Source organism: Eptesicus fuscus, chromosome 17, assembly GCF_027574615.1.
Source record: "Eptesicus fuscus isolate TK198812 chromosome 17, DD_ASM_mEF_20220401, whole genome shotgun sequence".
Taxonomy (NCBI): domain Eukaryota; kingdom Metazoa; phylum Chordata; class Mammalia; order Chiroptera; family Vespertilionidae; genus Eptesicus; species Eptesicus fuscus.
The window spans coordinates 58,918,265-58,934,274 of NC_072489.1; the positions used below are offsets into that span (position 1 = coordinate 58,918,265).

Below are 16,010 nucleotides of genomic sequence, written 5' to 3' on the forward strand. Positions count from 1 at the left end.
TGGGGTGGATCCGGGGCGGGGCCTGCGGGTGGGGCTGGGGTGGATCCGGGGCGGGGCCTGCGGGTGGGGCTGGGGTGGATCCGGGGCGGGGCCTGCGGGTGGGGTTGGGTGGATCCGGGGCGGGGCCTGCGGGGCCGGCGGCACCTGGCGCCCACTCACCACGTCCGTGCGGGACAGCACCTCCAGCACGTTGCTGAGCAGCTGGCAGCAGGCCTCCAGGTCCTCCTGCCGCTCCAGGTGGTACTTGAGCTGGTCCGTCATCATGGGGAGCAGGAGGTCCCTGCAGTCTGCGGGGACAGGGGCGCCGGTCAGCAGGGCCGCACGGGGCGCCGCTCTCCAGGACGTCCCACGTACACGCCGCCCACCGACGTCGGGGGAGGTCAGGTGACTGGACGAGGAGGGACGCCTCCTATTGCCACGTGAGTCACTCGCACACAAAACGCGCCTGTGCAGGAACGCACACGGGAGTCTCCGCGCAGCTCACCAATCACGCACACGCCGCAGCGCCCTCGTCCACCACCGCGCCTCCCGCGGTTTCAGTCACCGGGGGTCAGCCGCGGCCGAAAACAGTGGGAAATTCCCCAAAAGAAACAATTGACACGTTTTAAGCGGCGTGCTCTTCCGAGGAGGAGGATGAAGTCCCGCACCTGCTGCTCCGTCCCTCGGGACCGAGCCAGCCCCTCGCCCAGCGTAGCCACGCTGTCCGCCCGGAACCACGAGAGGTTTTGGGACGGAGCGAGACCACGCGCACGTAACCTTGGCTACGGGACGTCGTTAGAACTTCGGGTCTCACCGTCAGTTACTGCGGTGACTCCCTTCCCGAGCCTCCCTTAAGGTCCGGCTCTCTCCGAGGCTTCCGGCCTCCACCGGGGTCCTGGATCGCAGCCCCCGCGGAAAAGACGGAATCACCACATACCTGCAAGCACACATCTCCCACAGCGTGCACCCAGACACACAGACACCGCGGGAGCTGTGACTCTGTGCTGTGCCCACAAATTCAGGGCATCCCCCCCCTACCCAATACGCACTCCGTGTACCCCAGGTCTGGGCTGTCCAGCCAGCCCGGCCACTGCCCTTCCTCGGCGACGCCGAATCGCCAGGACGCCTCACGGGAGCAGGCAGGACCACGAAGATCTGAGCAGGTGCACAGAACGGGACAACGGGACGAAGGACACAGCCGCCGTGGAAGCGGGCGAGGCCGCTCCGGAAAGCTCAGCAGGGACCCAGGGAGGCAGAGGCCTGGGGGCTGGCGGCCCTGGGGGAGGTGTCCGTGCCCTGTCCTGCCACATCGAGGAACCCCGCTCCCCACTCAGAGCTGGCGGAAGAGGCTGCTCAGGCTCTGGGGCCCACATGCCCCGGCCAATCCCCCCCCCTTTTTTTTTTTAACCTCACCTGAGTATATTTTTTCATTGATTTTAAGATAGAGTATAAGGGAGAGAGACAGAGAGAGAAACATGGATGTGAGAGACACACTGACTGGTTGCCTTTGCACACGCCCTGACCAGGACCGGGGATCGAGCCTGCAATTGAGGCACGTGCCCTTGACCGGAATCGAACCCAGGACCCTTCGGTAGCAGGCCGATGCTCTCTCTCCACTGAGCCAAATTGGCGAGGGCCCCGGCCAAACGCCATCCCTCACCGCCCCATTCACCCGTCACGCTGGCCGAGCTGCCGGGGACCTGGCTGCTCTCAGAGGTAATTGAGTGTGTTGGTGTCATTTGTCAGGATTACTCGGGGTGAGGAGGCCACGGCTGCCCTGTCCATCTTCAGTGGGAGACGCTGGCGGCCAGTCGGGCTCCCTGGGGGACGCCGCCCAGGCCCAGCGGGGAGAGCTGTCTGTTACCGGCCTCTCTTGACGAGAAACAACACAACCTCAGGAAGCGTCACTGCCGCTTTGTCAATGTAATGACATTTCTTTGTCTGAGCCCCTCGAGGACATTAAAACTCGAGCGTTACAACCTGGACGTTTTCAGTATCCACCCCGCCCCACCCCCCCACCAGCTGGTCAAGACGACGGGGGTGAGGGGATGGGGGGAGGGGGAGATGGGGAAGCAGGACAAGGTTTGAAAAGCAGCCACACCTCCCAGGCCATGGACGGAGCTCCAGGCCCGGACCACCCCCCCCAGGACCAGGTCACCGGTGCCCAGGCTTCCCTGGAGGTTGCACTGAGCACCCCCGGCATCTCAGGCAGGCCTCCAGGGACAGAGGGGCAGCCGCCCCCCTCAGAAACAGGGCCCAGCACCCCAGAGTCCTTCCAAGGGGCCCCGGATGCCGGCCCCTGCTCCTCTGGGAGGTGCCGCTGGTCCTCTCATCCGCTTCCCCTACTGGGGCGCCGTCTCCGTGAGAGAGGCCTGTTTCTCATCAGTGCGAGCAGCCCCTGCACATACACCGAGACTCACACGCGTGCACGTGGCCTGCACACGGCCGTCTGACAGCCTGGACGCCGGCCAGGGAAACTGGGTCACCAGGAAGGCCAGAGAGAGCTCGTTCGGAGGCTGCTGTGCCTCGGGTGTCTCCCAAGGACGGAACAGGCTGTCCTGGACGCAGGCCTCCTCGCCACGGAGCAGGTGCGCGGCGGCTTCCGGATGAAAAATGAATGTGGGCAACGGAACCAGGCAGCTCCGTCTGGCCGGGAAGAGAGCTCTTTTCCTCAGTGAGCATGCGCACATGCGCACACACACACACAGACATGCAGACACACACACACATACACACACACACAGATACACACACAGACACACACACACTCACACACAGAGATAAACACATAGACACACACACAGATACACGCAAACACACACACATACAAACACACACAGACACACAGAGACACAGACACAGATACAGACACACACAGACACAGATACACACAGAGATACACACACAGAGAGACACACGTACACAGAGATACACACAGACACACACACACACATTCGAGACAGACACACGAGACACACTCAAACTCAATAGACACACACACACATTCATACATACACACACATTCCTATATACCATACTCACACGCATACCACACACATGCACACACCACACGCAGGCAAGGAAGAGGCTCCTGTCACACGCCGAGGCCCCAGCTCAGTGTCCTGAATGCCCTTCCCGCCCCTCCCCCTGAGCAGAATGTCGTTTCTCCATGATGATTTGTGTCAATGGTCCCTCTAGGCACCAAGCAGATGGCCTGGGAATCTGACCATCACACACAGAAGCAAGCCGTGTATTTCCAACAAACCGTCACAGACAGCCGCGTGGAGAACGGCCAGCGGCCAGAGCCTGGTCTCCACGGGGCGCGGGGAGCTCCTCGGCGCCCTCGGGGCGGCCGCCACTGGCGTCAGGAAGGGCAGAGGTCAGCCGCTCGCGCTGGGCTTTGGGTCTGGGGAAGTCACTGAGCCCGCTCCACGCCTGATGTTGCTGATCTGCAACATGGGGAGGCTGCTGTTCCCCCTCGGGGTGCTGTGAGAATCACATGGCAATGTGTGTAGGGGGCACACAGAGCACCCAATAACCGCAGCTTCCATTACAGTAACAGGAACAACGTTATCGTCGGCCTTTCCCGCCGCACGTCTCCAAGAAGCGAAGGCCGTGAGCGGAGCTGCCCACCTCGGGGCCAGCGGGCAGTGCCCTGAGGAGGGACATGTTTCACTGAACTGACTCGTAAGTCACTTACATTTCAATGTGAAAAAGGGACTCGGTTCAATTCTGGGAACAACTATTGTGAACAACTTGGGTATGTAAATCTTCCTCTCTGTGGTCGATTGTATTAAACGTCTATTAAATACAGATCAAGTACCTCTGATAAAAATGGAGCACCTGGCGGGTGTGGGTCAGGGGTTGAGCATCGACCTATGAACCAGGAGGTCACGGTTCGATTCCCGGTCAGGGCACAAGCCCGGGTTGTGGGCTCCATCCCCAGTGTGGGGTGTGCAGGAGGCAGCCGATCCATGATTCTCTCTCATCACTGATGTTTTTCTCTCTCTCCCTCTCCCTTCCTCTCTGAGATCAATAAAAATACATTAAACAAGAAAGAAAAAGAAAAGGGAGCACCCAGACTGACCCGGGCTGTAAAACCGCATTTCAGAGACTTGGAAAACACAAGGTGACGGACGCCCTCAGCGACTTTCAGATTGAAGTCACGTCGCGATGATACTTCCGATAAAGTGTGTTATTAAAATTAGTCTCAGCAATGATCCTGTACTTGTGTTTAACCGCGGCCTCCGGAACATTTTAAGCGACAGATGCGGCTCGCGCCCGGCTGCTAAGGCTGCGCGGTCTGGAGCGCGCCAGGAGGCAGATGTCACAGACCCCGAGGGCCATCGCTCACTCCGAGGCCTGGTGTGCAGCGCGGAGAGCAGCAGCCAGGCGGCGCTATCCCCGAGCAGACCCGCCATCGCACGTCTGTGACTTGGGGACTGACCGCTGCCGCTAGCTGTGAGCCGAGGCACAGACATAACCTGTGGACGCAGGACCAGCGAGGACAGCGGTCCCGGCGGCCTGGAAGAGGCGGGCAGCCTGGCGGGCTGACTCCACGCAGATCAGCTGTGGGGACCGGAGGTCCTGCAGCCCCCGGACCCCCTCCACGCTCCCTCCCCTCCAGCGTGACCCACTGTGATCACAGGCAGCAGCAACGCGGCATCTGCTCACCCTCAGCTGTGCGAGCTGGGGCCCCGATGATGAATGCCCTGGTAATGGGCACAGAGTATAAAAACGCTCATCTTTATCCAAGGTATTCAACAGGCATCATGAGCTTGTGAGCGTCCACGCGGAACATCCGTCCACAACCTCCTGACGGCTCTACATTCCGGCAAGATGCAAAGACGGGAATAAATCTGTTCATTTAAAACATTTTTTTTTATGAACACTGAGTCATGTGCTTCTTAATTTTTAGTTGGGTCACATTAAACAAATGATCCATAAAGTGATTTAATAACCTGAGCCTGTTACACAGGACTGCGCGGCACAGGAACGCTTTGGATGAGGATCACACAGGAAGAGCCAGATACATGGGGGCGCTTGCTATTCATCTCTCCCAGACAGCCGTCTTATTTTTCAACTGTCGAAGAACTCCGTGTCCTCATGATTCAATCTGCTCCTCCAGTGACTTCTTCCCTCCATGCAAGACTTCAGGCAACAGAAATGCACAAAACAGGGCCAGCCATGGAAGGGACCGGAAGGACCGTCCAGTTATGTCCACGTGGCATGGATGTGGGCACCGGAGCCGGAGGGAAGGGACACACAGGGACGGCACCCCAGAACGGCAGCTGAGCCAGACCTGATGCCTGCTCCTGAGCCAGAGCACCTCAGGGCAACGGATCCATGCACGTGCACATGCGTGTAGACATGTACGATCCTGGTATCTTTACATGTCCAATGCAAATTAAATTTTTCTTAATGCAACAAGTCATGTTTGTCAACAGTGCCAGGAGGAAACAGTCGAGCCACCCGAGGCAGGCCGCTCTTTCCTTTCAGAACGCGTGTGTCACACAACTGCCCTGCCCTGTGCCGCGATTCCTGTCCAAAGTGGCACCGCCATCCGTGTTCTGGTCAGAAGATCCTCAGCCCCTCTCGGGCGAGTGCTGACATGAACAGAGACAAGGAGATCTGCCTCCAGCTCTGAGGAACCAGGGCCACGGGATGGTAACTGCGAGGCGGCAAAGCAATGAAAAATGCCCCAGTCACCAAGGCAAGAGAGAAGCTATGAAAAGTCCATGAGCACATGAACACAACACGACGTGATTCGTTTACATTCAATTTACTTGTGTGTTATTTATTTGCATACTGATCATTTGTCTTGCTACATATGGCGTTTGAAGTGAATCCGTTTCCAGAATGCACTTCTCCTATGGTGGGTGTGAAACAGTTTAAGAGTAGGTGATGGATCTGTGACAAGAGGACCCCTTAATCAGCACCAAGGCAGCGGACAGCTCCCTGCCCCAGCTCCTCACAGACTGGAACTAGTTACTTAACTCCTGGGCCCTTATCTGCAGATTAAGAGAATTACTCTTTTCTAATTCTACTGTTTTTCTTAAGTGGATGGCTCTGAAGCCCTGTCAGAGGAATTAGACTTGCTAACAAACAGTCCTGGGCACAGGGTAGGTGTTCAACGAATAATAATGGAATTGGAATGGCGATAATTAAGAAACTGAAATGGACTTCACCCTCCGGAATTCAATAAGCCATTTCTAAAAGGCTGCGCCGTTTCTAACAAATGGCCTTTTCAGACACACCTGTAATGAGAGATGTGGCCTGATAGGGAGAATGAGGGATGAAGAAGGGACAGCACTTTCCAGATGAAGATTAAAACGTTCTCCGGGCGCGAGAAGATGGAAGAGGGGGAAATGCCGGTCACGGCCCACCGTTATTTAACATAACCAGCTCTGGGGCTCGCCGCTGGTGACGCTCATTAGACCTCGTCAGCACCACTGTCCGGAGGACCCCGAGTGATGTACGAGAGGTCCCTCGAGTGATTACGACACCGGGTGGTCCCAACCCCAATTTCTCTTTCGGTGCCACATCCATCAGGTTAACCAAACTGCCACAGAGCAGCTCTGTGCCTCAGCTTCCTTTCAATAAAGAGACATGTCTCTCCGTCTCCCGCCGCGGGGAAGCGGAAGAGGTTTTATGTTGATGTTTATGGGCCAAAGCGTTAAACTCTATTTTGTTCTAGGTCTCCGTTAAACACGCTTTTCCTTCTACCACGTAAAACAGAGCCCAGGGATTTGAGGAACAGGGTCCTTTTTGGAGAGATAAATCCCCTACCCTGGATCTAATCGCCATCAAGGAGCCGGGCGCTCTGGCTTCAATATTCCCTGATAGGAGTGCCCTCGGGGGCCGAGGCCTGTGCCCTCGGATCTCGAAGGGCTGCTGTAACTAATGTCCCCGCCATTAAGACGGAGCGTTTCCCTCGGCTTCAGAGCGGGAAGAATCATTCACCTTGAAACGAAGAATGAGGAAAGTAATTTAAGCTCGTTATGCCGACAGTGGTAAGAAGCTCTGTATTGTTCAGAAATCGGACCCAAGTGAAGTTTTATGATGAGCCCTCTGTAAAGGGTGCCTGCTGGCTGGATGGAAGGATAGTGTCAAGGGAATGGCCAGGGAGCGAGGGGATGGCCAGGGAGAGAGGGGATGGCCAGGGAGAGAGGGGATGGCCAGGGAGAGAGGGGATGGCCAGGGAGAGAGGGGATGGCCAGGGAGAGAGGGGATGGCCAGGGAGAGAGCGGATGGCCAGGGAGAGAGCGGATGGCCAGGGAGAGAGCGGATGGCCAGGGAGAGAGCGGATGGCCAGGGAGAGAGCGGATGGCCAGGGAGAGAGCGGATGGCCAGGGAGAGAGCGGATGGCCAGGGAGAGAGCGGATGGCCAGGGAGAGAATGGCCAGGGAGAGAGGGGATGGCCAGGGAGAGAGGGGATGGCGAGGGAGAGAGGGGATGGCCAGGGAGAGAGCGGATGGCCAGGGAGAGAGCGGATGGCCAGGGAGATAGGGGATGGCCAGGGAGAGGGGATGGCCAGGGAGAGAGGGGATGGCCAGGGAGAGAGGGGATGGCCAGGGAGAGAGGGGATGGCCAGGGAGAGAGAGGATGGCCAGGGAGAGAGGGGATGGCCAGGGAGAGAGGGGATGGCCAGGGAGAGAGGGGATGGCCAGGGAGAGAGCGGATGGCCAGGGAGAGAGCGGATGGCCAGGGAGAGAGGGGATGGCCAGGGAGAGAGCGGATGGCCAGGGAGAGAGCGGATGGCCAGGGAGAGAGGGGATGGCCAGGGAGAGAGGGGATGGCCAGGGAGAGAGCGGATGGCCAGGGAGAGAGGGGATGGCCAGGGAGAGAGCGGATGGCCAGGGAGTGAGGGGATGGCCAGGGAGAGAGGGGATGGCCAGGGAGAGAGCGGATGGCCAGGGAGAGAGGGGATGGCCAGGGAGAGAGCGGATGGCCAGGGAGAGAGGGGATGGCCAGGGAGAGAGCGGATGGCCAGGGAGAGAGAGAATGGCCAGGGAGAGAGGGGATGGCCAGGGAGAGAGGGGATGGCCCAGGAAAGAGCCGATGGCCAGGGAGAGAGGGGATGGCCAGGGAGAGAGAGGATGGCCAGGGAGAGAGGGGATGGCCAGGGAGAGAGGGGATGGCCAGGGAGATAGGGGATGGCCCAGGAAAGAGCCGATGGCCAGGGAGAGAGGGGATGGCCAGGGAGAGAGAGGATGGCCAGGGAGATAGGGGATGGCCAGGGAGAGAGCGGATGGCCAGGGAGAGAAGGGATGGCCAGGGAGAGAAGGGATGGCCAGGGAGAGAGGGGATGGCCAGGGAGACAGAGGATGGCCAGGGAGAGAGGGGATGGCCAGGGGGAGAGCGGATGGCCAGGGAGAGAGGGGATGGCCAGAGAGAGAGGGGATGGCCAGGGGGAGAGGGGATGGCCAGGGAGAGAGCGGATGGCCAGGGGGAGAGGGGATGGCCAGGGAGACAGAGGATGGCCAAGGAAAGAGCAGATGGCCAGGGAGAGAGGGGATGGCCAGGGAGAGAGAGGATGGCCAGGGAGAGAGGGGATGGCCAGGGAGAGAGGGGATGGCCAGGGAGAGAGGGGATGGCCAGGGAGAGAGAGAGAATGGCCAGGGAGAGAGGGGATGGCCAGGGAGAGAGGGGATGGCCAGGGAGAGAGCGGATGGCCAGGGAGAGAGGGGATGGCCAGGGAGAGAGGGGATGGCCAGGGAGAGAGCGGATGGCCAGGGAGAGAGGGGATGGCCAGGGAGAGAGCGGATGGCCAGGGAGAGAAGGGATGGCCAGGGAGAGAGGGGATGGCCAGGGAGAGAGAGAGAATGGCCAGGGAGAGGGGATGGCCAGGGAGAGAGAGAATGGCCAGGGAGAGAGGGGATGGCCAGGGAGAGAGAGAGGATGGCCAGGGAGAGAGGGGATGTCCAGGGAGAGAGGGGATGGCCAGGGAGAGAGAGGATGGCCAGGGAGAGAGGGGATGGGCAGGGAGATAGGGGATGGCCTGGGAGAGAGCGGATGGCCAGGGAGAGAGGGGATGGCCAGGGAGAGAGGGGATGGCCAGGGAGAGAGGGGATGGCCAAGGAGAGAGCGGATGGCCAGGGAGAGAGGGGATGGCCAGGGAGAGAGAGAATGGCCAGGGAGAGAGGGGATGGCCAGGGAGAGAGCGGATGGCCAGGGAGCGAGGGCAAATGGGGGCATGTGGGTGGGCACCTGCGGGAGCATGTGTGGGGCACCTGGGGGAGGGCACATAGGGGGCATGTGAGGACATGTGGGGGGCACATGGGGGAGGGTTTGTGGGGCAGGGCACATGGGGGCACGGGGGCGGTAAGTGGGGGAGGGCATGTGAGGACGTGGGGAGGGCACCTGGGGGCAATGGCTTCTTGCAAGCCCAATGCTCTTGACTAATTTCTACGCTACGGCGACCTCAGATTATTCCTTTTATTCCAATTTCTATGCTATTAATGCAAAACATTTTGTGATCACAAATCCTAGACCTTGGCCTTCCAGTGTTTATTTTAATTTAATGGCAAAGAAACTCCTCACTCCTACCACAGGATCGAAGCTGTCATTCTCACGGCTTTTGTCACATCCCCGGGCAGCAACCTGACCCCCTGGGAACAGAGCTGCCCACACACACCGGCCGCTCTGAGGGCCCGTCTCCGCGTCCTGCTTGGAAAGCCTGCCCGTCCCCACCACAGATCACGCGGAGAGTCATTTCCGTGTGAAGCCATAATCTTTCCAAGCGGCTCTCAGGGAGTCAAGTCACATCGCGAGAGGCGCGGAAGCCATCACCGCCCATTCACGGGCCCGCGTGCCCCGCATGCTAACGAGGCGCAGGCCCTGCATGCGGCCCGGAGCCAGCGCGGGGACATGCAAGGTCAGCTCCCACACCGGCAGGGGACCAGCCCCGTGCCCACGCCGTTTCCCGAAACACGCCATCCACTCGGAACCCCCACACACGGGAGAAGGACCCTCGTGGATGCTGGGGTGGCGGAGACGTGCTTCCCAATCTCCAGGGAAAATAAGACCGGCCAGCGCTCGAACACGTGGAGGCCCAGTGATGGCCACACACACACACACGTGATGGCCACACGCACACCTGTGACCCTGTTCCCACGGTCTGCAGGTTTGAACTGTTGCTTCATGTTCATGGAAAGCGGTGCTGAACCCAGAGCCAGGGCTGAGCTGCCCTCCCTCCCCTTCCCACCGAACTGGGGGGTAGGAGGATGCGCAGCAAAAAGCAGACAACCCGAATTTCCTAAAACTGCTCCAGAGGAAGCATGTCCACGGGCACACCCGGGGCAGAGGGGGGCAGTGGCAGCAGCGAGGAGTCCCCGCGGGCTGGCGCCAGACACAAGCCCACGTGCCCAAGACAATCTCCTGTTGCAGCCCGACAGCCTCAGCCGGGCCGTCCTCGGGCTCCGTGACCTTCAGAGCGGCACAGGGGAGCAGGGGGAGGAGGAGGAAGCAGCCGGGCGCCCCAAGCCTCGCAGACTGGCACCTGCGCGGGGTTGGGGGGACGGGGGCTCTCCTGCAGAGGGGCACGTGCAGACACAGAAGTCACCGCCAGCTCGGTGCACGGACCAGCTCGCCCTGCCCTGGAAGCGAGACGCTGGAAACTACGAGGTCCCTGACGTGGAGGCAGATGGAAGGAAATGCCGCAGAGCAAAGGGAGTGTTTTCCACGAGGCATGACGCAGGCTGCGGAGCAAAGACCCGCCCGGGGCCGCCCCCGAGCAGCCCGGGAGCTGCCGGCGGTGCCCTCTGATCACGTGCCCGGGAGGAGGTTCCTGGGGCTGGCGCAGGCGGTAGCTGGGGCAGCGAAACCTGGGTACAGCCACCTCTCAGACCCTGCACATGCGGGCGCTCCTCTGACGGGGTCCGCGGGAAACAGACACAGGAGGCAGCCGACGAACGTTTTTTTTTAGAAATTAGCACCAAAATGGAACAGAGCAAGAAAATCACAGCCGGCGTATCTCACCGGGAGACGGTCTGCCTTTCAGCCTGTCACCAAAGGCGGCAGAGGCCGTTTAGCAGGAGCGCGACGTGTTGGTGAGAACAGACCACCCGGGAGATTCCCACGGGAAGTCGGTTCTTACCAGGAGCTCGGAGGCTGCCGGCGGCCTGAACGAGGCAGGGAGCCTGCGTGAGAGCAAGACGGCTGTCCGTGTCCCCGACCCAGGAAGAGGCCTAGAACGCAAAGCCAGTGAGGGGGCCCATTCCCGGCGGGCAGTGCGCCCCGATCCCCTCCCGGCAGCCAGTGAGCCCCGATCCCCTCCCGGTGGCCAGTGAGCCCCGATCCCCTCCTGGTGGCGGCCAGTGCGCCCTGAACCCCTCCCGGTGGCGGCCAGTGCGCCTCGAACCCCTCCCGGTGGCGGCCAGTGCGCCCCGGTCCCCTCCAGGTGGCCAGTGCGCCCCAATACCCTCCAGGCGGCCAGTGAGCCCCGATCCCCTCCCGGCGGCCCGTGTGCCCCGATCCCCTCCCGGTGGCAGCCAGTGCGCCCCGATCCCCTCCCGGCGGGCAGTGGGCATCGGGCAGGCACACTGGGCTCTCAGGTGTGGCCTAGAGACCTCACCTGCTGAGCGACTGTGGAGCAGCTTGTACCACGTGGAGCTTCAGGCTAATTTTGGCTCCTTTAGCCCAGGATACTTTGAATTCACATATTTCATACAACCTCACTTACTATGTTGGTGGGTACAAGTTGCTGTTAAAAAGATACAACTTGGTGCTTAAAAAGATGCAACGCGCCGAAACCGGTTTGGCTCAGTGGATAGAGTGTCAGCCTGCGGACTGAAAGGTCCCAGGTTCGATTCCGGTCAAGGGCATGTACATTGGTTGCGGGCACGTCCCCAGTGCGGGGTGTGCAGGAGGCAGCTGATCGATGTTTCTCTCTCATCGATGTTTCTAGCTCTCTATCTCTCTTCCTTCCTCTCTGTAAAAAATCAATAAAATATATAAAAAAAAAAAAAAAAAAAAGATGCAACGCATCCTACAGAATTATGTATCCTGGTAACTCCTTATTAAGCAAAGCTATTGCTTCATAAAAAGCTATAAATGCTTAATAAAAGCTATAAATGTTTATTTGCATGGGGCATACTTCCGAAACAGGCTTTGCGTCGGTCGGCGATAAAGGACCTGGTAGAACAAGAATGAGAACAGAAATAGGAAGAGAAAGAGAAAGACAGCACGTGACACCTGGTCGACATCATCACCAGAAATAGACAGGAACTTTCCCTCAAGTTTTCTATGGGCTAAAGCGGCGGCCGCCGACCTTTCAGACCTCACGGGCCACCAGTGGTCCACGGAACACCGGTTGGTGACCACTGGGCTAAAGAACTAGAGTAAGGCCCGGCTGGTGTGGCTCAGTGGTTGAGCATCGACCTATCAACCAGGAGATCACGGTTGATTCCTGGTCAGGGCACATACCTGTGTTGTGGGCTCGATCCCCAGTGTGGGGTGTGCAGGAGGCAGCCCGTCCATGATTCTCTCTCATCATTGATGTTTCTCTCTCTCTCCCTCTCCCTCTTCCTTCCTCTCTCTCTCTTTTTTTATTTTTGAAGAATCCTGTCCTCTTCTTGCCTTGATGTTTTTCCTCCAGAAGAACACCCAGAGGAAGTCTTCACATTTTCTCTGAACTTGAGCTTAGCTATAAGTGTAGGCTCCAGTGCATTTTTAAAAAATATATTTTATTGATTTTTATAGAGAGGAAGGGAAAGGGATAGAGAATTAGAAACATCAATGCGAGAGAATCATTGATCAGATGCCTCCTGCACACCCCCTACTGGAGATGTGCCCGCAACCAAGGTACATGCCCTTGACCGGAATCGAACCTGGGACCCTTCAGTCCGCAGGCCGACGTTCTATCCACTGAGCCACACCAGTTAGGGCGGCTCCAGTGCACTTTACAAAGTTGGGTTAGGAAGTAAGATGAAAGAGGGCAGGCAAACAGCAGGTCCAGTGACCCAGAAGGCACAAAGGACCGAGCCACACACACTCTGGTTGTCAGCCCAGCCAGGACCTCTGTGAGGACATCCCCAAGGCCCAGGCGTGGGCCGCCCCAGCCCCTCGTCCCAGCGTGAGGACGCAGGAAAATGCAGGCAGCAGCCCTGTGTCCGCACCACATGGAGCAGAACCAAGCTGTGTTTCTCAGCCAGAACGTCCCTCGACAGGTTTCACGCCTGCCTCCAGCAAATGAGGAAGGTGATGGAATTATGCAAAGGTTTTACGCTTTCAAGAAAACCGCCTGACAAGGTTAACATACTAATTCAGTCGGTCCAAAAAGAAAGAAAACGAGTAGTGGAAGGCGTAGGGAGGTAATGCGGGGAACGGTAAGGCTTTCCTCGGGTTAAGTGCGTGGAGGAATCATTATTACTTGGAGCAGGGCTGGAAGAAAACCCGTCCGAGAATGCAAAGCGGAGGATAAGACAGAACCGTTACGTCTACGTTTAAAGAAAACGTGAGGTTCTTCTTTGCAATCCTCCCAACAGAAGTGAGTGATTGCCTCCCCGGACAGACAATCAGCATCCCGAAGGCGACAATGCCCGCTGATTGCCGGGGCGCCGTGCGCACCTGAATGGCAAACCGGAGGCTCTGCCCGCCCTCCTCGTGATCTATGGCCTAAGCTACATGTCAGTGACCCCCTCCCTGTAAGGGCTCCATCTTCCTGTCTCGTAAGGGAGCTGTTTTAATTGGGTGCAGCCTCCACTTCCTCCCGAACGGAGCAGCGCATCCGGAAGGGGCAAGGCCTACCGACAGCGACTAATGGGACAGTGTAAGGCCGCTCAGGGCTCCGCTCACCGTGCTGCGTGAAGAGGTCACTGTGGACGATCTCGATCAGGCAGTACAGCTTCTGGATGGTCAGCAGGCCCACGGGGACGTTGAGGATGAAATCGGTAAACATTTTGCTGTGAGAAAGAACAAGAAAAGGGTTTAGGGAAATGCAGCTAAATGGTCCCAAGTGTCACGAGACAGTGTGGAGACGCAAGGTCATTCAGGGGTCATTCAATGCCGCCAGAATGCTGGCGAACGCCCATTATACAATATGGGGCAAAAATCTTGTCCCAAAAAATGACCCTTTAAAATGTTGCTGTTTCATTTCACACCCACTGAAACGGCTAACGTATAACAGACAGGCCGTAACGAGCGTTGGACGGGATGTGGAGAAATGGGAACCCTCAGAATACGCTGGTGGAACGTAAGACGGTGCAGCCACTTCGGAAAACAAATTGGCAGTTCTGCAAAATGTTGACAAGTTTCCACTCCTAGGCATGTACCCAAGGGAACTGAAAATGTGTATCCACACAAAACCGTGTGCATGAACCGCAGTAACATGGCTTGGGCACTGGGGGAGGGTAGACACCCCAGCAGCTGGAGGGTGCATACACTACACGCAGTACAGCCCTCAATTCCCCCACCACAGGAACGGAACTCGGACACGGCCTGCAACATGGCTGTGCCTTGAAAACATCACGCTAAGTGAAAGAAGACACTCGCAACGGGCCACACAGTGTGTGACCCCATGCACCCCGGAAAAGGCACATCTCTAAATCCGGAGAGGAGCGAGCGGTTGGGGGTGGGCGTGGGGAAGGACTGGGAATGGGCCCCGGGGTCTTACTGGGCAATGAATGAACCTGTTCTAAGATGCTATCATGGTGAGGGTCCCACAACTTTATAGCGCATACCCCACATCTCAGTAGCAAGGGTGTCAAAATCTTACTTTTACGGATGGCCAAAAATACTTCTGAAGGAGTGTTAACAGAGTTCTGGTTAGTAACCCAAGAAATGCAAATGAAAACTGTGAGATCCTCACCAAGCACGTTGTCAGACTTGGATACAATAAAAATTGTATCCAAGTTTTGGCAAAGTTTAGAAGGACAGATGCCAAAGCATGCAGGTTTCGTATGACCTTTGTGAGGGGAACTCGACGATAGCTATTAAAAATCCTTTAAGAACATGCAAAACCTAGTAATTCCACTTCTGTTTATGCTAATGATGTAAATAAGGGCAGATGCTACCATTAAGCTATAAAAATTGTATCCTAGCATAGTTCCCAATAACTAAAACCTGAACAGCCCTAGCCAGTGCGGGCTCAGTGGACAGAGCGTCGGCTTGGGGACTGAAGGGTTCAATTTCAGTCAAAGGTACATGCCTGGGTTGTGTACTTGATCCCCAGTAGGGGGCACGCAGAAGGCAGCCGATCACTGATTCTCTCTCATCATTGTTTCTCTCTCTCTCTCTCTCTCTTTCTCTCTCTCTCTCTCTCTCTCCCTCTTCCTTCCTCTCTTAAATCAATATATATATATATATTTAAAAAATACATAAAATAAAGAATCAACTGGACAGCGTACCACCCGTCAGTACAGCCGGCGGCCTGTCCTTTGAGGTCAGGAAGCCTGCGTGGGCCTGGAGGCAAGGCTGCTCGCCAACTAGGGCGCCACGAACAGCTGCCTTAGCGCAGGAGGGGGCTAACAGTAGCACCGCTGTCACGCCCCCGCGGTGGAGACTAACGGAACGCCACGTGGACAGCGCTGTGTGGAGGAAGCACGCCATCGATGTGCCTCTAGTTGGCACGTGGATAAATCACGGCCGGTGTGGGGGCGCACCGTGAAGGTCATGAGAGGTGAGGACGTGGACGGCGATCCGTGCGGTGGGGAAGCAGGGCGCCTGGCCTGCAGGGGCTGATGGGAGACAGGGAACACGGTGCGGGGGTGAGGGGTGTGCGTACGCGGGGAGCACAGAGAACCAGAGGGGTCCGGGCAGGGACGTAGGTGTGACTGGCTCTGCGGTGACCTCTTCTGTTTCATCACAACATGAATCACGTTTCCAGGCAGGAAAAGCACGCACGTGGGGTTCCATGTCTGTGTGTGTGTGTGTGTGTGTGTGTGTGTGTGTCTGTGTGTGTGGTGTGTGTGTCTGTGTGTGTGTGTGTCTGTGTGTGCGTGTGTGTGTGAGTGTGTGTGTGTGTGTCTGTGTGTGTGTGTGTGTCTTTGTGTCTGTGTGTGTGTGTGTGTGTGTGTGTGTGTGTGTCTCTG

General features: G+C 57.7%; 1 protein-coding gene across 1 annotated transcript in view; it reads right to left on the reverse strand.

Annotated features, from left to right (window-relative positions):
- The window catches only part of DOCK1 (dedicator of cytokinesis 1), a 305,731-nt gene that overhangs the window by 183,298 nt on the left and 106,423 nt on the right, over positions 1–16,010 (reverse strand). Inside the window, exons 25-26 of the mRNA XM_054728710.1 lie at positions 13,777–13,883; positions 160–287 (exon numbers count right to left, since the gene is read on the reverse strand). Coding sequence (XP_054584685.1) covers positions 160–287; positions 13,777–13,883 — 235 coding nt within the window. The remainder of the gene's footprint in view (positions 1–159; positions 288–13,776; positions 13,884–16,010) is intronic.